The sequence below is a fragment of the Microcaecilia unicolor genome, chromosome 1 (genome assembly GCF_901765095.1).
Source record: "Microcaecilia unicolor chromosome 1, aMicUni1.1, whole genome shotgun sequence".
Lineage (NCBI taxonomy): Eukaryota > Metazoa > Chordata > Amphibia > Gymnophiona > Siphonopidae > Microcaecilia > Microcaecilia unicolor.
In genome coordinates, this window is record NC_044031.1 from 647,842,184 (window position 1) to 647,868,001 (window position 25,818).

General features: G+C 44.8%; 1 protein-coding gene across 1 annotated transcript in view; it reads left to right on the forward strand.

Moving 5' to 3' along the window:
* Positions 1–25,818, forward strand: part of ALDH3B1 (aldehyde dehydrogenase 3 family member B1) — a 75,150-nt gene that overhangs the window by 19,468 nt on the left and 29,864 nt on the right. Inside the window, exons 2-6 of the mRNA XM_030222639.1 lie at positions 9,756–9,918; positions 12,038–12,148; positions 15,559–15,679; positions 15,848–15,933; positions 24,896–24,977. Coding sequence (XP_030078499.1) covers positions 9,757–9,918; positions 12,038–12,148; positions 15,559–15,679; positions 15,848–15,933; positions 24,896–24,977 — 562 coding nt within the window. The 5' untranslated portion in view covers position 9,756. The remainder of the gene's footprint in view (positions 1–9,755; positions 9,919–12,037; positions 12,149–15,558; positions 15,680–15,847; positions 15,934–24,895; positions 24,978–25,818) is intronic.

The following is a 25,818-nucleotide window of genomic DNA, read 5'->3' on the forward strand; positions in this document are numbered from 1 at the left end:
CCTTTTTCCTGCCCAGAGCACTGCCCTGCATTCTCTCTCTTCCCCTTGCAATGCTGACTGTCTTGGCGCCGATTCAAAATGCCGCCGCTTCAACTCTCGGCGGCCATTTTGAATCGGCACCGGGACAGTCAGCATTGCAAGGGGAAGAGAGAGAATGCAGGGCAATGTTTCGGGCAGGAAAGAGGGGGCTTTTTCCTGCCCTGAAGAAGTCACTAGACCACCAGGGCAGTAGAGTAAGGGGAGGAGATAGGACACCATTAGGTCCGCCTGCCCATTTGTCTGGAAATCTGGACAAACAGGCAGGCTGGCAAAACCCACCCGGTTGCCTGGCCATGTCCTCAAAAAGAGGACATGTCCAGGTAAAACCGGACATATGGTAACCCTAACCCTCCCACCCTGAAGGGCATAACCTTAGCTTTATCTCCTTCTGAACTCTTCTCCACAGTCACTCTTCAGTACCAGGGCACTTTTTCTCTGCATTTTATTTCAAAACTACTCCCCTTGGGCTGGGCTTCCTTCTACCCAGAGACCTCCCAGTCACTCCCTCCAGGGAATTTACTCTTCTAGTAATCCCCATCCTAACAGGTGATTGCATTAATATTTATACAGTTACCAGCAGTAAGAATTCCTATATGTTTCATAATTGTCTCTTACTCCATTTTCCAAGTGGTAGTAATGTTAAACATATAAACAATTCACTTTCTCCTTTCTATACCAAGCCCCTCTAATTTGGAATTCATTACCCACTCAAAAAAGAAAAATGAGAAATTATTTACAGTTTAGAAAAGCACTTAAAACTTTCTTTTTAATAAGTACATTCTTACTAACTGCTAGTGGAAGAACGTTGACTGAGGGCTTATGCAGAGTAAAAATACCCTATGTTGTGTTATGTTAATAAAATTTCTCTACTACAGTCACACTGTATTTTTTTTTTTTTTGTGACATTTGTACCCCGCGTTTTCCCACTCATGGCAGGCTCAATGCGGCTTACATGGGGGCAATGGAGGGTTAAGTGACTTGCCCAGAGTCACAAGGAGCTGCCTGTGACTGAAGTGGGAATCGAACTCAGTTCCTCAGTTCCCCAGGACCAAAGTCCACCACCCTAACCACTAGGCCACTCCTCCACTGTTGCTACTATTTGAGATTCTACATGGAATGTTGCAACATTCCATGTAGAAGTCGGCCCTTGCAGATCACCAATGTGGCCGCGCAGGCTTCTGCTTCTGTGAGTCTGACGTCCTGCACGTACGTGCAGGACGTCAGACTCACAGAAACAGAAGCCTGCGCAGCCTTCTACATGGAATGTTGCTAGTGGAATAGCAACATTCCATGTAGAATCTCCAATAGTAGCAACATTCCATGTAGAATCTCCAATAGTATCTATTTTATTTTTGTTACATTTGTACCCTGCGCTTTCCCACTCATGGCAGGCTCAATGCGGCTTACATGGGGCAATGGAGGGTTAAGTGACTTGCCCAGAGTCACAAGGAGCTGCCTGTGACTGAAGTGGGAATCGAACTCAGTTCCTCAGTTCCCCAGGACCAAAGTCCACCACCCTAACCACTAGGCCACTCCTCCACTGTTGCTACTATTTGAGATTCTACATGGAATGTTGCAACATTCCATGTAGAAGTCGGCCCTTGCAGATCACCAATGTGGCCGCGCAGGCTTCTGCTTCTGTGAGTCTGACGTCCTGCACGTACGTGCAGGACGTCAGACTCACAGAAACAGAAGCCTGCGCAGCCTTCTACATGGAATGTTGCTAGTGGAATAGCAACATTCCATGTAGAATCTCCAATAGTAGCAACATTCCATGTAGAATCTCCAATAGTATCTATTTTATTTTTGTTACATTTGTACCCTGCGCTTTCCCACTCATGGCAGGCTCAATGCGGCTTACATGGGGCAATGGAGGGTTAAGTGACTTTGCCCAGAGTCACAAGGAGCTGCCTGTGACTGAAGTGGGAATTGAACTCAGTTCCCCAGGACCAAAGTCCACCACCCTAACCACTAGGCCACTCCTCCACTCCAATCTGCTGATAGAACCGAGCTAGCAACCTCACACAGCGCTCCTTACCACCCTGATGATGGATATTACAATATTGCATGCTCACCATGATTCCTTTTTGCTCACTGCCTATTGGCCATCCTACATCATCGCTCAGGTCCATGGACTGGTATGTTCAGCCCTCATTTTTAAAATTTCTACCTGCACAGGCTGCCACCTACATGTTTTCCTATCACTTTGTGGAAACCAATTTATAGTACTTTAATACATTTTCTAGCCTTAAAAATTTCTGTCTCCCATTTTCAACCAAAGTTAATCTAGATTTGATATCCATGTGCTCAATCGGTCTATCAAGATTTTTTCCATTTGTATATGGTGTCTGTGCCAAGGTAGGGAGAAGTCAGCACCTTCCCATTTCTAAGAGGCCTATTTTTCAAGCTTGTTAAATTATGCATTCTCTATTTTGCTACTACAGATAATGGACTATTAGTGCCTGAGATAACATTTCCCTGGGTGCTCGCGGTTCAATTTAGGAAGTTCTGACTTCAGTGGGAAACGTTTTAAATAGAGATTTAACAAAGATTTTCCCATTTAGTAACTCCCGGTACAAAAACTGACCCCCTTGTTTATTAAGCCGCGCTAGCAGCTGCTGTGCAGCAATGCAGACACACCCCACAATGGCTGTGTTCTCTGAAAACAGGGAGTATTAAACGATGTATGGAGGACCTAAGTGCTATTGAGGGGATATAAGGTGTCAGTCGTGAGAAATCCATGACCTTTTACCCTTTATCCTCTCCTTGGGGAATCCTGTATATTCTGACATTAGACTGCCAGTCCCATTTTTCTCTCTGTTGACATTAACTTTATCTTTATTAAAAATGTCTATACTGCTTATACCAGTACCAAATACAATGCAACCTCGCTATAACACTATGATTGGGATACATAAAATATAATTTGATTACATGCGGGGTCGATAGAACATGTTGTAATATCTTTGACCTGGGTGCTCCTAGATTCGGGGTCCGTCTGACCTGGTTAGAGCCTCCTGAGGGCAGTCTTCGTCGGTCCCTTACTTTCTTTGCGTTCGGTACCTCCACCTGGGGAAAGAAGCATTAATGGGTAGGATTACCCTCTTTCCCCCAAGAACCCAAAAAACAAGTCCAAATGCAAACTGTGGAAAACAAGGCTGGCTGTTAGATTAGGCAGGCTTGGGAGAATTTTTATATTCTCTCAAGTCCAATGAACACACTGAAGTCAGCAGCTCACGCAAACTCAACACAGTTTATTCTTCAACTCTGCAACAGCAGGAATATCAATCCATTTCAACTCTCCAACACTGAATGCAAAGTTTTTAAAACGCCAATACTTCTGGTGTTCCTCAGGGAAACATATGTATTCTCCTCCATTGGATATATTTACCGGTACTTTTCAGCAGGGCTGTTAACACTTTTTACAGACTCCTGTCCATGCCTATCCCAGAGAATAGTGTCCCAAAGGCTATGTTCCCCTCATACTTTCTAGTCCAGACCCCCCCCCCCCCCTGTGGCCTGACCTCCCTCCAAGGTGAACTTTGCATTGGATCCACCATGGTCTTGGGCTGGGCACTCCCTGGTTCCGATCCCACGCTCCTGGCTGGGTCTCTCCTCTGCCCACCCGTAGCTCTCCTCCTTCACAGTTGCCACTTTGCTGAACCACAACTCTTCTTTACAACCAATGGTCACACTTCTCCTATTTGGGATTCCCATTGCTTTGTCAGGTCAGTGGCCATTGTTGTCAGGGTTGCGGTCTTCCCGCAACACTGGGCGGGTTTTCTGCGAGCAGCTGCGGAAAATTTTTGGCGGCTGCGGGGTGCGGGTTTGGGCTTTATTCCTGTGGCCGCTGTGCGCTTTTTTACGGGGCTTCTATTGGTCCAATTTGGTCCAATAGAAGCTTTCTCGAGGCTTCTATTGGTCCGATGTGGTCCAATAGAAGCTTTTCAGGGGCGTGGTTGACGTCAGGGGTGGGGTTAACAACGTCAGGGGTGACGTCAGGCTGCGGGGTTAATGACGTGGGAGGCGGGGTTGGTGACGTGGGAGGCGGGGTTTGACTTTGGGCGTTTTTTGGGCGGGTTTAGGGCTGATTTTGGGCTGGGAAAATTTTTCCCATCTGGCAACCTTGTCAGTGGCAGGGAACCATCAGGCAGCTAAAGATCCCCCTAAAGGGCAAACACTCCTCTTTATCTCTTTAAAATCTCCTCCCCCCTGTCATTCTTCAATCTCAGGGCACTATTCCTCTGCATGTTATTTCAAACCTACTCCCCTTGGGCAGGGCCTCCACCCATTCATGGACCTCCCAGTCATTCCCCCCAGCGAGTAATCCCCAACCTAACAGGTGATCACATGTAAAAAAAGAAAAAAGGGGAGCCAAGGGATGATCACGTTATATGTGAATTTGTGTTATTGCAGAGCGCGTTTATATTGGGATTCCACTGTATTTCTTCAAAGCAGTTTTCAGAAGAATGCATTCATTGTACAATAAAGATACAGTAAAATAACATTCCAAATACATATGCAATTAAAATTTCAGATTCCTGCCTGGAATATATCTTTTCAACCTATCATACAAATATCTTGGACGTTCATTTTTCAGGCTTTAAAAGTCAGCAGCAAGATTGTAAATTGAACTCTCTATAAAACTGTTCATGAAGTTTCCTAAAAAATAACAAAAAAAACAAGTAACTAGTTTTCTATAAGGGCAATGGAAGTGGTATACAGTTGGGGATAGTGGGTTGGTGGGCTCAGCAGACAAGATAAGGGAGCAGTGGTGAGATGTGTACCTGGGAGCATTTTATAAAGTCCACTGCAATGCCCCTAGGGTGCCTTATTGCTTTCCTGGGATGGCTGGGGGACCAATCTACTAAAAATGCTGGCTCCTCCTACATCCCGATGGCTTTATTTTGTGCGTTTTGGACTTGAACTTTTTTTTTTTTTTTTTCGAAAATTGACCAAAAAACAAAACGTCCAAATCACAAAACATTGTTGAAAACAGTATTTTCGAAAAAAAAAAAAAAAAAAAGACTTTTTTCTTTTTGGAAAATTACATTCTTTCCTTCTCAGATTTTGGACGTTTTTTGCAAAATGTCCAAAATTGGACTTAGACGTCACATCGAAAATGCCCCTCTATGTAAAACAAATCGCTTCTCAAACGTAAAGGCCCAAACAGGAAGAAGCAGGCTGTGTTTCTAACATGTATTGCTTCCTTTCAGGAGACATGGGCATGGATTATGATGATGTAGATGGCTAAACTCAGTGGTGTGCTGGAGCCGGCTCTCACTGGTTGTTATTTTTTTCTGAATTTTGGGAGCCAGTTGTTAAAGTAGCTACTTTAACAACCGGCTCTCAAAATTTGGGCTCTGGTCCCCACCTGGCAGTGTCGACGGGCGCGTCCCCTGTGGTTTTTTTTTTAGCATCTTGTCACACGCGGCACTTCTTCTCGTTTCTCCTCCTCCCCCACCCGGCCCCAACCTCTCTTCTTAGCGTCGCGCGAACCCGAGCTTAACACTGCTTAAAAAAAAACAAAACACAGCAGGAACAGGCTGCTTCAGCCAATCCCAGGGGCCTTCCTTCAGCGTGTTCCGCCTCCGAGGGCTGAAGGAAGGCCCCTGGGATTGGCTGAAGCAGCCTGTTCCTACTGACGTGTTAACTGCTTAAAAACAAATTAAACAGAGAAGGCAACGGGGTGGGCAAGAGGCTGCAAGAGGCAAGGAACTCCAGTAACTCTGTTTCGTCTCTTCCCTTCATTCCTTCATGGTCTGACATCTATTTCCCTTTTCTCCCCGTGCACCAACGCTGCAGTCCTCTGAGCTTCCTTCTGCCCCAAGCCAAACTATCACAAAAATCCTCAAGTCTTCCTGTCTGTCTGGGATGTATCTGGGTTCAAACCTTCACAGATCAGGCTGGACATCCGAGGTACTTTAATAGAATGCATGCCTACGAAAATAGATGCTTTCGAGACTTGTAGCTATAAATACACCTGCTTTGCCAATTGGGACAGAAAAAAAAACTCGAGATCTTCCCTGATGTCTAGATCCAGAAGAAGGAACACACCCAGCAGACAGAACCTGGACCGAATTTGAACTATTACCAGAAGAACTCATCTCTAAAACTCTCAAAAAATATGCCAAATCCAACTGCAAACTAGACGTATGTCCAAATAGCCTCATGCAAACTGCTCCTCAACAATTCATAACAAACCTAACAAATCACATAAACTACATGCTACAAAATGGACTCTTCCCAAAAGAAAAAGGAAAAATCCTACTCACACCAATTCCTAAAGACACAAAGAAAAACACGAGCGATATAACCAACTACAGGCCAATTGCATCCATACCACTAATAACCAAGCTAACCGAAGGTATGGTAACCAAACAGCTCACAAACTATCTAGACAAACATTCAATACTGCATGATGCCCAATCAGGATTCCGTTCGAATCACAGCACAGAAACAGTATTAGTCACCCTAATGACCAGATTCAAACAAAGAATTGCAACCGGCAACAATATACTCCTTTTACAATTCGACATGTCCAGCGCCTTCGACATGGTTGATCATGAAATCCTAATACACATACTTGAATACTTTGGCATCGGAGGAAATGTCTTGAATTGGTTCAAGGGGTTCCTAACCCTGCGCTCGTATCAAGTCACATCAAATTCAACCACGTCCAAGGCATGGATACCTGAATGTGGAGTCCCACAGGGATCACCTCTCTCTCCAACTATATTCAACCTAATGATGATCCCTTTAGCAAAACTCTTATCAAACCATAACCTCAACCCGTACATATACGCCGATGATGTGACTATATACATCCCATTCAAACAAGACATCAAAGAAATCTCCAGCGAAATCAATAAAAGTCTACACATCATGAACACATGGGCAGATGCATTCCGCCTGAAACTGAACGCAGAAAAAACCCAATGCCTGATACTCACCTCCCAATACAACACAACAGAATTCAACGAAATAAACACACCAAACCTAAAACTTCCAATCTCAGAAACGCTAAAAATCCTTGGAGTGACTATCGACCGCCACCTAACACTCGAAACTCACGCAAACAACATAACCAAGAAGATGTTCTTCAGCATGTGGAAATTGAAAAGAATTAGACCATTCTTCCCAAGATTCGTCTTCCGCAGCCTAGTGCAATCCCTCGTCCTTAGCCACCTGGATTACTGCAACTCATTATACGCTGGCTGCAAAGAGCAAATACTAAGGAAACTTCAAACAGCCCAGAACACAGCAGCCAGGCTCATCTTCGGAAAACCTAAATATGAAAGGGCAAAACCACTACGAGAGAAACTACATTGGCTTCCACTGAAGGACCGCGTTACTTTCAAAACTTGCACACTAGTCCATAAGATCATTTACGGTGAAGCCCCAGCATACATGTCTGATTTAATAAACCTACCACCTAGAAACGCCAAAAGATCATCCCGAACTCACCTCAACCTTCATTACCCAACCTGCAGGGGCTTGAAGTACAAGACGATACACGCGTCAACCTTTTCCTACAAGAGCACGAAATCTTGGAATACATTACCACGCAACCTAAGAATGATCAACGAACAAGCCTCCTTCCGTAAACTACTGAAGACACACCTATTCGAACAAACTTATGGAAAGAGCCAAAACACATAGAGACCACTCACTGTCCACAATGCAATACACATCCACATCTGATCCATCATCCCTTTATCCAGTCAACCATACTTTCGTCCACGGAACTATGTACACTATATGTCTAGGCGCCTAATAATGCCCTTTTTTCCCATAGTCTCTTTCTAATGTTTCTATGTTGTAGTCCCATTGTTATACTACCAATGATATTCGAATGCCTCGCACAACTCTGTTCAATGTAATCCATAACTTAGTTGTAACAAATGTATTTCTATTATTCAAGTCTTATTGTAAGCCACACTGAGCCCGCAAATAGGTGGGAAAATGTGGGATACAAATGCAACAAAATAAAATAAATTTCAAAGACACTTATTTCCCTCAGTTAGGCTGGGCTGAAGGGGCAACAACTCTCCAAGTTTACGGCATAGCTGGCCATGAAGTGTGGCATCTCCCTTCTTCTTTTCAGTAGCACCTGAGCCCATTAGAGCTCAGCAGCACTCTTAACCAGGCACTGGTACAAACTCACAATTCTCATTAGGGAGGGATCTTAATAATTTTCATAGAAAAAAATAAGTACAGGGAACATTCAGTCTGTGACAGACATTTTAGCCCATCTGTAATGGAGTGTAAAGGAAATTGCTGGTCCACCTTAAACACAGTCCCTCACAGAGTCATCTTAAGAACCTAGCCCTAGAGTGCTTAGTGGGAGGGTGTGGGTTCAGTCAGGACAGATAAAACCAGTGTTGCATATCAAGGTAACCTGCCTCCTGCCAGCACCTGAAGTGTTTGCTCTGCACAACTTTCTGTCCCTATATAGATGGGATGATGCAGAGGGAAAACTTCTGGGGCTGGCAGGAGGTGAGGTGCCTGGATCTGCATGCCAGATCAGGTCAGAGGATTGTAGCACTGGGGGTAGGGCACTGCTGTGCTGCTGAATATTAAGCCACAGAGAATAGTTTTTAGCCCATTTAAAGAGAATATTGAGGTGATTCTACTCTTCCTTTTTTACTTATGGATAATAGATTGCTCCACTTTTTCTGCCTAGTGAAAGAAGAAAGATGTATTAGAATCAGATAAACACTTCATTCCTTCAAAGTCTTCTCCTTGAGATCTAAGAGGATTTTTATTATTATTGTTATTGTTATTATAATTATTATTTTATATATACATTTACTCACACAATCCATTCACTTAGAAGGGGGAAAGGAGAGAGATCTATTTGTTAGAGTAGTGGGGAATAAGAACTACAAATACAACAAAATAATTCTTGGATAGCAGAAACTCACCTAAACTAATATTTCATTATAATGACCAAAACATTATAGTTTGCAACACCTTAGACATAGACTTGCACCACAGAAAGATTGAAGAGGGTCGCTGGACATGGGTGGGTGGATGGAGGGGAGGGAAGGGAGAGAAGAAATGCTGGGCATGGATGGAGGGGAGGGAAGAGTGAGGAAGGAGATGAGATGAGGGAAAAGGAAGAGAATAGAAACACTGCACATGGATGCAGAAAATAGGCAGAAGCTGGATCCACTGGACAGTCAAGTCTGCGGAGGACCCAGCTTTTACTTACGGATGTAGGGCAAGAAATGAAGAAGAAAGGCAGAAAGTAAAGAAATAAATGGAAAGGAGGCCCTGGAAACAGAGTTAAGAGGAAAGATAGCAGCAGAATTGGATACTGGACCAGCATGATCAGAAAAACAAAGTCACCAGACAACAAAGTTAGAAAAAAATAATTTTATTTTCATTATAGTGTTTGGAATATGTCCACTTTGAGAATCAGGTTCTCAACATTAAAAGTTTATATTTATTTACTTGTTTATGGCATTTTATCCCACTTTAAACATGAATTAGATTGGAACCTGGGATCATTAATTTTTTTTCCTGAAGTAATGCATTGCCCCCCCCCCCCCCCCCAGGCTCTCTCCCTGGCTATAGCCAGCTCTGCAATTTGGAGGGGGGGGCGCAGAGGTGGACGAGGGGCGCAGAGGTGGATCGGGGAGAGAGCCTGTTGTTAAACATTTACCAGCACACCACTGGCTAAACTCCCTTGTCTTTCCTTATCCCCACAGGATGTCATCTTACAAAGAGACTTTGGACAGTCTCCGGACCAGCTTCCTCTCGGGGAAGACCCGGTCAGAGCAATTCCGGATCTCACAGCTGGAGGCACTTGGACGCTTTTTGGAGGAGAACAAGAAAGCTATTCTTGAAGCACTGGACAAGGACCTGCACAAGGTAAAGAGAGGGGTCAGAGGCCAGGCTATAGGAGCACAGACATTTTTGGGAGGTCATGTAGCAAATGTTTACTTCAGATGCTATGTAACACTCCTGTGTTCTCTCTATATATCCATTCAAAATATCAACACAAACCATCTCTCCCAGGATAATAAGAAACGTCATCTTCTAGGTAATTGACTTGTAAAAGTAGAAGTTGTTCAGGACATTTGTACAAAGGAGTAATGGACCAAACACTGTGGTAAACATTTAAACCCCTTAAAGAAGTAATGATAGATCCCATTTCAACCATGTGTTTTTGTGATTTTAGAAAATGCATTATAATTGCACTTAGCTTGCTGTTGATAATTGCTAAGAAACTAACTGTGCAAAGGTTTTGTTTCTGTGAACCCTGTGTTGTGCATGTCAAGGCCTCTTATAAAAGTCCCCATGGGTTACATGTGTAAAAGCGCATGTTGTGATGAGAAGACACATTCTGCTTAGAGTGACAGGGCACTCTAGGGGCAGTGGCACAGCTCCACTGCAGGAGAAAGCCTTCTTCCTCTTCTTTCCCCTTCCATAGCCACCCTACCTTCTTCTGGGCCTGAAGCTGTAAGAAAAAGCCTTGCATAGCATTCACTGTAAGCATAGGCCCATGTTCAAGGACTTCCATATCCCACCCCTTCTGATGCAGACTTCCTGTTTTGAGGGGGCAGGACACAGCATTGGGTTCTGGCCTGTGCCTATAGGTCCTGCAAAGCACTCGCTCCTCTTACAGCATTGGGCTTTGGAGGAGATAGGGTTGCGGCAATGGCAAGAGGCCCAGATGGGAAGAATAGGGAGAAGATGGAGATGAGATAGGGGTAGGGAGATGAAATGCTGGCCACCTGGGTGGGGTGGGGGGCAGAGAGGGGAAGGGGCTATTCTGGCCACATTGGGAGGGTTGTTAGAGAGTGGAAAGGAAATAAGGATTCTTCTACCCCTATTTGCATGGAGGAGGGCTGTTTGTTGTTTATGACTATATGTTAAGCACTGTCTGTAACAGATTCATTGCCTGCACCTTTAATTTAAGGTTGTGACCTTGAAATACAGATCCTTGTAATCTTGTAGTTCTCTGTATTAGGCTGTTCCTGAGTACATGTCCCAGATCCCTGTGTCTTATGAGTCTCTTTCTATTGGCTTGCCTTGTTCTTCTGTGCATGCTGGACTAGTTGCCCCTGCCCCTTTGTCTATCCATCCGGTCTGTATGAGTTAGTCTGCAGCATTCTGCTCTGTGAACTGAATCTGCCTATGCTGTACTTTACTACTACTACTTAACATTTCTAAAGCACTACTAGGGTTACGCAGCACTGTACAGTTTAACAGAGAAGGTCAGTCCCTACTTTGCTGTATGACTTCCTTCAAGCTACTGTGACGCTATTAAGATTTCAAGAGTATAAAAGTATTTCTCCAAGGACAAGCAGGCTGCTTGTTCTCACGACTGGGTGACGTCCACAGCAGCCCCCTCCAACCGGAAAAAGTCTCGCGGGAGGTCCTGCGCGCGAGGAACGCCCACCACGCATGCGCGGCCGTCTTCCCGCCCGTGCGCGACCGCTCCCGCTCAGTTTCTCATTTTCCGTGCTTGGAGAGAGACTGCTTTGCGTCCCTCTCCGTTGTCAGCCTCGGAAACCGGTTTAGCGGCCTTGTCCGCTTTTTCTTTGTTTTGTGGCGCCGTCTGCGCCTTCTTTCTTCTTCTCATCTAAAAAAAAAAAGGCTCCTAATTTTCATAGTTTTAGCATCTTTTCTTCTTTTCGCCGCCCTCGTGGCCGCGCGTTTGTGTTTTTCCTCTTGGTGGCCCTTTTTTCCCGCCACCATCGACGATTTTGACCTCGCCGCCGCGATTTTTCCGTCGATGACATCGAGGATACCCAGCGGCTTCAAAAAGTGTGGTCGGTGCGGCCATCAGATCTCGCTTTCCGACACCCACGCTTGGTGCCTTCAGTGCCTCAGGCCTGAGCATAACCCCAAAGCGTGTAACCTGTGTCTTGGCTTGAAGAAGCGGACACAGGTAGCGAGGCAAGCTAGTACTGCTAGTGTCCTGGTTTGTCCCTCTCTCTATCTCTCTCCTTGTCTATTCTAATCTGTTACACTTGTGTTGTAGGGCATGTTCGAGTCTGAAGTCTCCGAGACCAGCATGGTGAGAACAGAAATCAACTTTGCCATCAACAACCTGAGATCCTGGATGAAAGATGAATATGTGGAAAAGAACTTAGTAAGTTATTGGGGCAGCTGGGGGAGCTGACAGGTGGGCATTGCATGAGAGAAACATTCATAGGCTCCAGTAATGGGACCATGGAGTCATACCACAGCAGAGGTACATAATTGAGGTTATCGGACATAGCACACCTTTTCACAAAATCATTTACCTCGGCTCCACGATGATTGCAACTCCTTTTTCACCACCCCTCGTACCAGGATCACCCCCGGCACATCTCTGTCTATTGTCTCTTCTTTTCTTCTCCCTCCCCCACCTCGTGTTCTTCTCTATGTTACCTGATAAGATTTTAATTTTAATTGAACTGTATTCCTCCTTTATATTTCTTTAAATCCCCCAAGTAATCTAATCTTGTCTTTACCCATTGCTCTAACCTTATTAACTTTTAGGGCCCTGTTTACTAATCTGCGCTAGAGGTGCGTTAGCATTATTAGCACGTGCTAACTGTGTAGACTCCCATAATATTCCTATGGATGTCTACACGGTTAACATGCACTAAAAACACTAGTTCACCTTAGTAAACCAGGTCCTTAATTTGTAAACCACTTAAATATCTTTTATTACTTGCGGTATATTAAATAAAGATGAACTGTGAACACACATTGTCAAGCTAATATCTGATAACAATCAAACAGAACCAAGCTCAGAAAATGTAATTAGAGCTTCTAGCACTAAAAAATTGCTACTAATGTTATAAATGTAAAACAAAAATTTATTTGTAAGGGAGAATTCAGTATAGGTTGCACCTGCAGTAGAGCTTAATTAGCAATGAACCACGCCGTGAAACGGCTCACATGACCGCTCGTGTTTCTCCCTAAGAACCAAACCAGGGTTGTTTTTTTTTACTTTTTTCAATAAGACAATGTGTCAGCTATAATGTGAATTATAATAGTACTAAAGTCTCTTTAAAAAAATTATTTCAAGAACATTCTCATCAATCATAGTAATGGACTTCTGCAGTAAAAGTGCAGTCTGTTTAAAGCACCGCAATTTTATAACAATAATAGCGAACCTTTTGCCAATAAGGTGACTCTAACAATACTTCAGTTACTCCTGACGGGATGGACGTCCGGACAGTCCATAGGAATTCAACAATGGCGTATCAAGTTGATTGAATTGATGAGGCTTGAAAGGCTGGAGATACAGGACTGGAATTCGGAGAGAGGTGTGGAATTCCAGGACTGCTGGAACCCCTTCTGGAGATCGTTGTCATCTGGAGCTCGAAGCAGACTGTTAAATGTTTAAATGTTTAAATACTTGCCTGTTCTTCTACTGGGGGGGGAGGGAGGAAGGGAGGGATAGGGAGTTAACAATGGGAGGGGGAGGGGGACAAAAATAAAATGTTTGGTGACGCAGTTAGAGATGAAGTTATGACATGATTTCGTTTATGTTCGTGTTGGAGCATTGTAACAAGTGTGTTACCAATAAACAGATTTAAACATAACAATAATAGCGAGAGCCACTTATCTGTGATTGGCAGGGCTGCCGAGAGACTGAACTGGGCCAAAATGTGCCCCCCCACCTTGGGCTGTGCCCCCCCCTCCTGTCGAGGTCTGGCTACTCCCCTGCATACAACAACTGTTGTGGAGGCTCAAATTACTACAGGGCCACATCCCCCACCAGGCCACCCTGGAATATTCTAGGCTTGTATCCACTAGCTTTCCCCGTCTACTAACCAGTGGATCACAAGGGAAGGCAGCACAGCAACAGGGGTGAAGCAAGGAGAGACCAACCCATCCCTGGGCTGCCCTTCCTCCTGCTATATGTACCATTTATATATATATATGTGTAAGCAGTTGCCTAGGGCAGCAGCTTCTATGGAGCTGCTAAGAGCAGCTGCAGTCAGAGCAAATGATTTTAAGTAATGAGGTATAAGGTGATGGCAGCATACAAAGTGATGCATGTGGGAAAAGAGGAACCTGAACTGTAGCTACGTAATGCAAGGTTCCACATTAGGAGTCACCGACCGGGAAAGGGATCTAGGCGTCATCGTTGATGATAACGTTGAAACCCTCTGCTCAGTGTGCGGCGGCTAAGAAAGCATTTACAATGTTAGGTATTATTAGGAAAGGAATGGAAAACAAAAATGAGGTCATTATAATGCCTTTGTATCGCTCCATGGTGCGACCGCACCTCGAATATTGTGTGCAGTTCTGGTCACTGCATCTCAAAAAAATATATAGTGAAATTAGAAAAGGTACAAAGAAGGGCAATGAAAATGATAAAGGGGATAGGACAACTTCTCTATGAAGAAAGGCTAAAACGGCTAGGGCTCTTCAGTCTGGAGAAAAGACTGCTGAGGGGAGATATGATAGAACGGGTCTATGGAACGGGTAGACGTGAATCGCTTGTTCACTCTTTGCAAAAATACTAGGACTAGGGGACACGCAATGAAGCTACAAAGTAGTAAATTTAAAATGAATCTGAGAAAAGATTTCTTCACTCACCGTGCAATTAAACTCTGGAATTTGTTGCCAGAGAATGTAGTAAAAGCAATTAGCTTAGCAAGGTTTATAAAAGGTTTGGATGGTTTCCTAAAGGAAAAGTCCATAAGCCATGATTAAAATGGACTTGGGGAAAATATACTGCTTATTTCTAGGATAAGCAGCATAAAATGTATTGTACTGTTTTGGGATCTTGCCAGGCACTTGTAACCTGGATTGGCCACTGTTGGATGTGAACACAGAAGAACACAATCTCCGCAAGTTGAAAACTGCCACGGACACAGCGAAGATGACACAAAAATAGTCTTTAGACGATGTATAAAGGTCTTCTTTATTAAATGAGTTCAAAAACCAGCGTTGTTCAAATTTACTCGACATGGCAGTGTTTCGGCCAATCGGCCTGCCTCAGGATTCTTAATATTCTTTTGAAATGGTCTGTGAGGTTGAAGTATATAATCTGATACCAAGCAAAGTGCTCAATTCTCCAATGCTTAAAAAACGTTGTCTAGGGTTAGCAGTACACGTCGCCAATTGGAAACATCAAAAACCTGTTGGAAAGAGGATGCTGGGCTTGATGGACCTTCGGTCTGTCCCAGTATGCAAACTTATGTACTTATGCTGATGTAGGACTTCTCTGTCACTGGGATAAGGTGTTGCAGGGCTTCTAATGTAGGGAGAATATGAATGTTAGTGTGTTACTGTTTTAAAGTGTGCCGCTTGGATAGGGGGGGAGGGAGGAGGGAGAGAGAGGACTAGGGGAAGTATTGTTGGTGTGTATCCAATAAATGTCCTTTTTTTATGACATTGGGAGTGTTCTGTTGGTTAAGACCTAAAGGGGGGAGGGAATACTGTATTTGTGTTTTATATATGTGTGTGAGGAGGCACATATATTTATTACATTGGGTGCTTGAGCACTGATAACACTCATCACTTAATTTTATGTAAAATGTATATTCATGACAGGCCACCAAACTGGACTCTGCTTTTGTCCGGAAGGACCCTTTCGGAGTGGTACTAATAATAGCACCCTGGAACTATCCCATCCATTTGATGCTGATCCCGCTGATTGGAGCCATCAGTGCAGGTGAGAGGCACTGCCATGTTCTCATAATGTGCTTCCTGCTGGGAGAGGCTGGGACTGCAGGAACCGGGAGCTCCCCTTACCAACAGTGCCTAAAGCTGCGAGAGACTGGTCTGCTGGAGTTGCAATCTTTTCTTCCCTCTGTAATTCTGTCTCTTAATGTTGTTTCAGGAAACTGTGCGATTCTTAAACCATCAGAGATCAGTACAAACTGTGAGAAAGTCCTTGCTGAGCTCCTACCGCCCTACCTTGACAAGGTGAGAACCAGAGCACTGCAGCAGAGTGCACCCTTCACCTGAAGGGTGCACACTATTGTTACCGCTATCAGCCTGAGTGCATAAACTAAGGGTGGGTACTTTTTAAAATCCTAGGCCACTTGTGGCCAGTACTGTATTCTATAAAGTGCGCACACATTTTCACGTACAGCTGTGCACTCCATTTATAGGGGTGGGCATGCACAAGAGAGGAGAATGGATGGAGTTGTGATTTACATGTATATTTTATAAAAAATACATGCGTGTGTTATGTGATAAAATTTTTAGGCCTGCTCTTGATCCAGCGTTCCTTTCTGTTTTTAGTTTGTCTTATTTTATTGTGAACTGCTGTGATCAAATTGCTTTGTAATGGCAGTATATCAAAACCATAATAAACTATAAACCAGGCTTGTCCAACCTTTTTCTATCAGGAGCCACGTTTTATATTTTGTAATATTTGGAGGGCCAAAACACGCACTGTTGTATTTTTCTGCATGTTTCATCAAATACTGGCAAAATATGATGATGCATCATCCCCTCCCCAGATTTCATCCAGTCTCGCTCTTGTTTATGTAACCCCCCACAACCAGCCTTCACCCAGTGTCTCTCACTCACGTAACCCCCCCAGCCTTCACCTAGTTTCTCTCTCATGTAACCCCCCCCCAGCCTTCACCCAGCCTCTCTCACTCATGTAACCCCCCCCAGTCTTCACCCAGTCTCTCTCACTCATGTAACCCCCCCCCCCAGCTTTCACCCAGTCTCTCTCACTCATGTAACCCCCCCCCAGTCTTCACCCAGTCTCTCTCACTCATGTAACCCCCCCCCAGCTTTCACCCAGTCTCTCTCACTCATGTAACCCCCCCCCCCCAGCTTTCACCCAGTCTCTCTCACTCATGTAACCCCCCCCCCCAGCTTTCACCCAGTCTCTCTCACTCATGTAACCCCCCCCAGTCTTCACCCAGTCTCTCTCACTCATGTAACCCCCCCCCCAGCTTTCACCCAGTCTCTCTCACTCATGTAACCCCCCCCCAGCTTTCACCCAGTCTCTCTCACTCATGTAACCCCCCCCCCAGCTTTCACCCAGTCTCTCTCACTCATGTAACCCCCCCCAGTCTTCACCCAGTCTCTCTCACTCATGTAACCACCCCCCCCCCAGTCTTCACCCAGTCTCTGTCATTCATGTAACCCCCCCTAGCCAGCAGTGTGTTGGTAAATTTTTAACAACAGGCTCTCTCCCTGGGTATAGCCAACTCTGCAAATTTTTTTTTGGGAGGGGGCGCAAAGGTGGAGTGAGGGCCCCAGTCCACCTCTGCGCCCCCCCCCCCCTCCAAATTGCAGGGCTGGCTATACCTGGGGAGAGAGCCTTGGGGTGGCAATGCATTACTCTCTCCAGGAACCCCCCCCCCCCCCAAAGATTTTAAATGCTCCCAGGTTCCAATCTAATTCATGTTTAATGTAGGATAAAATGCCATAAACAAGTAAATAAATAAATAGATAGATAGAAACTCTGAATGTTGAGCACCTGATTCCCATAACATGATGTCTGTTTTAGTGGCCCTTTACCAGGAGAAAAAAAAAACATCTCTGCACGAATATAACACATGCTGGGGTGTCCCTATAACCAGCCCTCCAAATGACAGACTGATTACGATTTGTAACAAATTACTACTCTATTTATGAAAAGTTATTCCATTATTGTACTTCCTCTGTGTATATCTGTATGCACAAGCCAGCATGTTTGAAAATATAAGTGAGATTAAATACAAATTCAACAATTTTTTATAGTATCCTCCCCACCCCACCCACCCACCTAACTATTCCAGACCTCCTCCCCGCTCCATGGTCACCTGAGCCACAGGGTCCCAGCACATACCTGAACTGAAGTACCCTGGTGGTCTAGTGGATTCTTTGGGGCAGGAAAGATCCCCAGTCTTTCCTGCCCGCTGCCGCATCTCCTTTAAAATGGCTGCCAAGACTTACAGCGGCGGCCTCGCAAGACTTCAGCGGAAGTCTCTGCAGACATTTTTAAAGAGTGATGCGACTGCAGGAGGGTCAGCGCCGGCAGGAAAGACTGGGGATCTTTACTGCCCAGAAGAATCCACTAGACCACCAGGGTGGCTGCCTTCAGGTATGTGCCGGGACACTGTGGCTCGGGGGAGAGACAGCCCAACAGGGAGCGGGAGGGAGAGCCCCGCCTGAACAACAACAACCGGCTTGCCATGCCTGAACAACCGGCTCGCAAAATGTTAAAAAGTTTAACAATCAGCTCTTGTGAGGAGCACGCTCCAGCACACCACTGCCCTTAGCCTTCATCCACTCATGTAACCCTCCCCAACCTTCACATAGTTTCTCTCACTCATTTACCACCCTCCCCTCAGCCTTCACCCAATTTCTTTTCCTTCACCTGACTTCAGCTGCAGAAGAAAACAGCAGAATTCCTGCTTCCCACCACAACGGCTCTCTGCAAGCTTGAGCCACAGAGAGCCGAACTGTGGTGGGGAAACAGGAATTCTGCTATAAGCACAATAAGAATTGCCAAGCTTCCGAGGGCCAGAAAAAAAACACTTGGTGGGCTGGGTTCTGGCCTGTGGGCCATAGGTTGAACAAGTCTGCTCTAAACTATAACTATCAGTGCCCACAATGTAGGTGCTATGGTGGCAGTTCTGATGTTGGTGCTCCAGTGGGGCCAATTCTGTAACCGCTTCTGGTATTCCTAAGCTATTGTACAATATTAGCGCTAAGCTGTTTTAGTGCACTGCCTAGTGTGGTGGCGGCCAAAAAAGTCAACAGGATGCTAGGACTTATTAGGAGAGGGGTGGTAAATAAGACCAAGAATACTATAATGCCTCTGTATTGCTCCATGGTGTGATGTAAAAAGAATTGAAGCGGTGCAAAGAAAAGCTACGAGAATGGTATGGGATTTGCGTTACAAGACGTATGAGGAGAGACTTGCGGACCTGAACATGTACACTCTGGAGGAAAGGAGAAACAGGGGTGATATGATACAGACGTTCAAATATTTGAAAGGTATTAATCTGCAAACTAACCTTTTCCGGAGATGCGAAGGCAGTAGAACGAGAGGACATGAAATGAGATTGAAGGGGGGCAAACTCAAGAAAAATGTCAGGAAGTATTTTTTCACGGAGAGAGTAGTGGATGCTTAGAATGCCCTCCCGCAGGAGGTGGTGGAAACGAAAACGGTAACGGAATTCAAACATGCGTGGGATAAACATAAAGGAATTCTGCTCAGAAGGAATGGATCCTAAGGAGCTTAGATGAGATTGGGTGGCAAAGCCGGTGGCGGGAGACGGAGATGGTGCTGGGCAGACTTATACAGTCTGTGCCAGAGCCGATGGTGGGAGGCGGGACTGGTGGTTTGGAGGCAGGGATTGTGCTGGGCAGACTTATACGGTCTGTGCCCGGAAAAGGACAGGTACAAATCAAGGTAAGGTATACACAAAAAGTAGCACATGTGAGTTTATCTTGTTGGGCAGACTGGATGGACCGCGCAGGTCTTTTTCTGCTGTCATCTACTATGTTACTATGTTACTATCTCACCTTGAGTATTGAGTTCAATTCTGGTCACTGTATCTCAAAAAAGATATAGTGAAATTAGAAAAAGTTCAAAGAAGTGCGACCAAAATGTTAGATGGAACTTCTCCCATATGAGGAAATGCTGAAGAGATTAGGCTTCTTCAGCTTGGAAAAGAGATGGCTGAGGTGGGATGTGATTGAGGTCTGTAAAATCCTGAGTGGTGTAGAATGGGTAAAAGAGAATCGAATTTTCACTCTTTAAAAAAAGTACAAAGACCAGGGGACACTCAATGAAATTACATGGAAATACTTTTAAAACAAATAGGAAGAAATATTTTTTCACGCAAAGAGTGATTATCTCTTGTGGGTTTAGCAGAGAGCTGCCGACTGCCAGCTCTGACAATCCCCAGTGGGCCTCATTGGTTCGTATTTACACAACCAAACTTTAGGTTTAGGTTTCGGCCGAATCCAGGTGATAAGTTTCGACTTCAGTTTCAGCCGAAAGTGTTTAGACAGTTTTGGTAGCAGTTTTGGTGTCGGCCAAAACTGAAAAAGCAGTTTCAGTCAACCTGTAATATTTAGCAGCACTTAAACTGCACAGTGCCACTGAGTATGCCCTCTAATCTGCCTTTCACTAACTGGCAATCTTAGGGGGTGGTCTGGGAGCAGATTTAGGGTGGAACGGTGAGCTAGCCAGATAGCGGCGATATTCAATCCGCTAACCAGCTAGGTGATCACAAAAAGTTAGGACAGGAAAAAGGTTGTCCTGACTCTATGTGGTGAAGTTAACTAGGCACCAGTCTGAATATTGGTTGGTGGCTGGTTAACCTCTGGGTAGCCGCACATGAGTTCCTGCGGACCTCCCATTCCGATATTCCCTCCTCCTGAAAAAAATATAAGGAAGCCCAAGCCCCTCCATCCCGTAGGCCTTTCCTGCCAGGCCTATTTTTGCTGGTCCTTGATGGTCTAGGAGGAAACATGGCTGCCTTGACCTCTAGTGGCAATCTTGTGGTACTTCAAGTACCCCGGTACCTGAAGTATTTGCAGTTCTTATTTGCAGTTCTTGAAGTACTGTGAGTCTGCTACTAGAGGTTTAGCTGCTTGAAGTCTCAGCAGCCATTTGGAAGCGGCGCCGGCAGCGAGCGGGTCAGCAGCAGTGCCAGGCAGGAAAGAATGGGGCTCTTTCCTTCCCTGAAGAGGCATTTAGACCACCAGGGTGTGATAAGGTACGTGAGGTGAGGGGAGAGGAGGGAGATGGAGTCATGTGGGTGGAGGGAGGCTGGAAAAAAAGATAGTGGAAGGGGACATACATGGATTGGAGGGGAAAGGGGGAAATACAGCATATGGAAAGAAAGGGATGGAGAGGAGAGGGGGATATGTTGCTCATGGATGGGAGGGAAAAGAAAGAGGGACAAGCTCAAGGATGTTTGCTTTTTTGGAAATATACATCTTTTCATTTTGTATTTAGCAGAGTACGGAAGAAAATGTATTTCTGTTACTTTACCAGTGTTTTTACTGCTTATAGCAGGGGTATGGCAGTGGCAGCAGCCGCGGAGATGGGTCGTGGGGTGGGGCCTCATTTTATTTTGTGTTCTCTTTTTTTGTTGCGGCAAATATGATAACCCTAAGCATGCAGCAGGCCATGAAGATCTGACACACTTTGTCCAACCTACAGTGAAGTAATACTACCTTTTCCCCCCTCGAACAGAGCCAGTGCAAGGGTAGCAGGCACCCTACCTCCAGCCCCCCTCCCCTGCAAAAATTCTGATTATTAAGCTCAATAATCATGGTCATCATACAAACATCCTATATACAAATGCAGGTTAAGATATATGCTAATGGTTCTTTGAGTTGTGGCTGTCGGGCTCTGTTTTGTTTTGACTGCAGCTGCTCTTTGTTGCCCCAATAAGTTGCTGGACTGCCTAGTCTAATGGTTGGGCTGCCCCTGCCCCTGAGTGGTCCAAGCAACAGATTAAGTTTTCCAGCAGATCAAAAGCCCTCACAATGACGGCCCTGGTTTGCTGATGGACCTTTAGTAGCACTCTTCTACCTCAGTGTGATGTGTCACACTATAAGGGGGGTCATGAGCTACCTACATAGAGGATAGCCCGGGGGGTGGGCAACTATGGTTCTCGAGGCCACAACCCAGTCGGGCTTTCAAAGATTTCCACAATGAATATTCAGGAGATTGATTTGCATGTACTGCTTCCATTTTATGCAAATAGCTCCATGCATATTCATTGTAGAAATCTTAAAAACCTAACTAGTTTGTGTCCCTGGAGGACCATGTTGCCCTGGTCCTAATGCATGAAACTGGCTGAGAGCTGTGGCGATTGGTCAGTGCTAGGCTTCCTCTGCATATGTGTTGTGAGGTTTCGGACGGAGATCAGAGTCCTCATTCTATGTGCATACAGAGGTGTGTGGGGAGGTGCCGCTGCCACCAGTGATTGGGCTGCTCTCAAACCTCTCACGGGTCCCTGAATGTGAGAGGATGTAGGAGTTATGACAAGATCCTGGGGAGCTGGGAGGGGGGCATCTATTATCTCACCCTGGGCATTGCAATCCAGTTCAATATAATTTCTTATGACTCATCACAATTCCATTACAATTGATCCTGTGGGACATAAAACATTAAGAAACTAAATACTACTAGGAATCATTAAAAAAAAGATAAACAAAAACAAACTTGCATAATTCATAAAAACTGCAAAACCAATTAAAACAAAATCCACATCTCAAGCTGACCAATATATCATCTAAAAAGATAAATTGTTATCTGTTTACAAAAACGCTGATGGTTTTGCTCTGATTTAATATATAATAATAGATTACTACATTCTTTTGCTGCTAAGTATGAAAAAGGTAAAAAATAATTCTTAAATCCTAATCCCTTTTGGAGGTGGAAAAGCCAAAGTTAAATCATTGTGAGACTGAGGTTCTGCCAACAAACAAAAAATTAACTAATGAGACCATATATATCAGTGCATGCATTTGCAGTATCTTATGAGTCAAAGTAAGTAATTTAAAATCTTCATGTGCTTTAAAAAGTAGCCAATGAACTGACCAGTTATCAGGGCTTATTGGACTGAGATCATAAGTTATGAGTAGGTTAATCCAACAACAGATTTTTGCAGTCTTGGTCGCCTTCCTACTTGACATGGTAGATAAGTTCGAAATTAAAGGGCTGAGACAGAGACTCTTTGTTCGGAAACTGGGCTTGGAGGGGAGGGGAAGCATATTCTTCAGTCTTGGACACGGACAGTTCCCCCATCATGTCAGGGTTGGAGAAATAACCTTCATACATTAATGGTATGGGAATCAAGAGGCAGCCTTTACCCCCAAATGTAAGAAAAGGTTTTTGATGATATACAGTCTCTCCCTCCAAGAACTAGAAGCTTGATTTTCTGAATCATATTAAACCTGCTGGATGAATCCCACAAGGCGACAGGGTGGGTTTTGGGTTGTGGGGGGGAAGGGTAAGATGGAAGGGAGATTGAAGCAGGGATGGTCATAGAGTATTAGGGATGAGAAACAAGACCTCTCATTGACTTGGAATGAATGCTGATAGACCCTTGAAGGGGGAGTTGGGATGGGGCATTGTTTTTTGGTGGGGGAATGGTGTAAAATTATGTAAACAGTATGTATATTTGTTATGGGAAAGATCTGTTGAACAGTTGCTCTCTTGAATATTCAATAAAATGTTTATACTTAAAAAGTAACCTATGAAGACTCTGTAACAAAGGTGTTATATAGAGCTCAACAGTTTGACAGTATAACATCATAGCTGTAGTGATCTGTACAATCTGCAGACCAGCTGCTGGGCTCTGTGCTGTGAAAATGAGGCGGGGAACATGTGTAAGCTATATGGTAAGCCGTATTGTAGAAAATCTTTGGCATCATATCTATGTTAGTTGAATGTTCTAATGCATTCTTACTAGCAGGCTTATTTTCAAAACAGAAGGGCGTCCATCTTTCGACACAAATCGGGAGATGGGCATCCTTCTCCCAGGGTCACCCAAATCGGCATAATCGAAAGCCGATTTTGGGCGTCCTCAACTGCTTTCCGTCGCGGAGACAACCAAAGTTCACGGGGGCGTGTCAAGCGTAGTGAAGGCGGGACAGGGGCGTGCCTAACACATGGACGTCCTCTACCGATAATAGAAAAAAGAAGGGCGTCCCTGACGAGCATTTGGGCGACTTTACTTGGTCCACTTTTTTTTAGGACCAAGCCTCAAAAAGATACCCGAACTGACCAGATGACCACCAGAGGGAATCAGGGATCACCTCCCCTTACTCCCCCAGTGGTCACCAACCCCCTCCAACCCTAAAAAAAACTTTCAAATATTTTTTTGCCAGCCTATATGCCAGCCTCAAATGTCATACCCAGCTCCATGACAGCAGTATGCAGGTCCCTGGAGCAGTTTTAGTGGGTGCAGTACACTTCAGGCAGGCAGACCCAGGCCCACCCCCCCCCCCACCTGCTACTCTTGTGGTGGTAAGTGTGAGCCCTTCAAAACCCACCAGAAACCTACTGTACCCACATCTAAGTGCCCCCCTTCATCCCTAAGGGCTATGGTAGTGGTGTACAGTTGTGGGGAGTGGGTTTGGGGGGGGGGTTGGGGGGCTCAGCACACAAGGTAAGGGAGCTATGCACCTGGGAACAATATGTAAAGTCCACTGCAGTGCCCCCCTAGGGTGCCCGGTTGGTGTCCTGGCATGTCAGGGGGACCAGTGCACTATGAATGCTGGCTCCTCCCACGATCAAATGGCTTGCATTTGGTCGTTTCTGAGATGGGCGTCCTTGGTTTCTATTATTGCCGAAAATCGGGGACAACCATCTCTAAGGACGACCATCTCTAAGGTCAACCTAAATTTTGCGATCTGGGCGTCCCCGACCGTATTATCAAAACAAAAGATGGACACCCATCTTGTTTCGATAATACGGGTTTCCCCGCCGCTTTGCCAGGACGTCATACGAGGACGTCCTGAGGAAAACTTGGGCGCCCCTTTTGATTATGCCCCTCTAGGTGTGTTATTAGTATTATGCCAACATTGTATTTCTGCTATGTGAATTCCACTGTTGTTAAATATGTGTATATTTTAAACTGTTTCATGGTAGTTCTATTATTAGGTTTGAATTTACTGTTTTCAAGTTTACCTTATTTATTGTATTTATGTTGATTCTTGGTTATTTTACTATTATTATGCTGTTAACAAAGTTTTATATGTTTTATGTTAAACTGTACCTACAGTACACCATCTTGGGTGAATCTCTTCATAAAGGTGGTTAATAAATCCGAGTAAATAAATGTGTTTGTCCCATCTGGAATGGATGTAGCTGGATTTTTGCTTGGGCACAGCGCTGGGACAGATCCTGTGTGTGCCCCTTACGAATAGGTGTTACTGAGGGGAATGTCTCTTTTGTCCTTAGGACTGCTTTGCTGTTGTGCGTGGAGGTGTCCCAGAGACCACTCAGCTTCTGGAGCTGAAGTTTGACTATATTTTCTTCACTGGTAGGTTCTGAAGAGGATACTTTGTGGTTCATTCAAAATTACAGTGTACAGATACTGACAAGCAAAGGAACTGGAAATATTGATTCACTTCATTTATTTATTTTAGTTACATTTGTACCCCGCGCTTTCCCACTCATGGCAGGCAATGGAGGGTTAAGTGACTTGCCCAGAGTCACAAGAAGCTGCCTGTGCCGGGAATCGAACTCAGTTCCTCAGTTCCCCAGGACCAAAGTCCACCACCCTAACTAGTAGGCCACTCCTCATTGGTGAAGGAGCTCATGGGAGAACACATGGAAGCTTCTTAGGAATACTAGCTGGCTTTATTTTTGCAGAAGTAGTTTCAGTCCTTGTTTTACCCAAGGCCTGGACTAGTGATCCTGCTTTATATAGAGAAATTGGAATTTCAAATCCAGGCATCTAATGGAGATTTAAAACAAACAAAAAAAAAAGGACTGGACCCACATTCCTAGAAAACACAGAGCCTGCTGGTCGTCTTCTCCATGATGAATAATGTATGTGGAAGGGTGGAGTTGTCTGGAACCTAAAACCAAATATGGCCCCTTTCTTATGGTGCTGTCCATATGCATTTTTGAGATCTGCATTTGTCAGTTGATGTCTGTTGATTCTCCTTTAAAAATGTAGAGATGAACTAAACTTCTGTAAGGGAACGAGTCTCCTCCCCAGCGAAATCCACTTAATATAAACTCTGAAAACTCTTAATAGCATAAGCATAAAAATCTGCAGGAGGAAAAAGCCTCAAGAAGCTCCTGTTCTGCTTACGATAGCAATAAGAGGGCTAGGACTTCTTCATCATGGGCAAAAACCCACCTGGTTATTTATT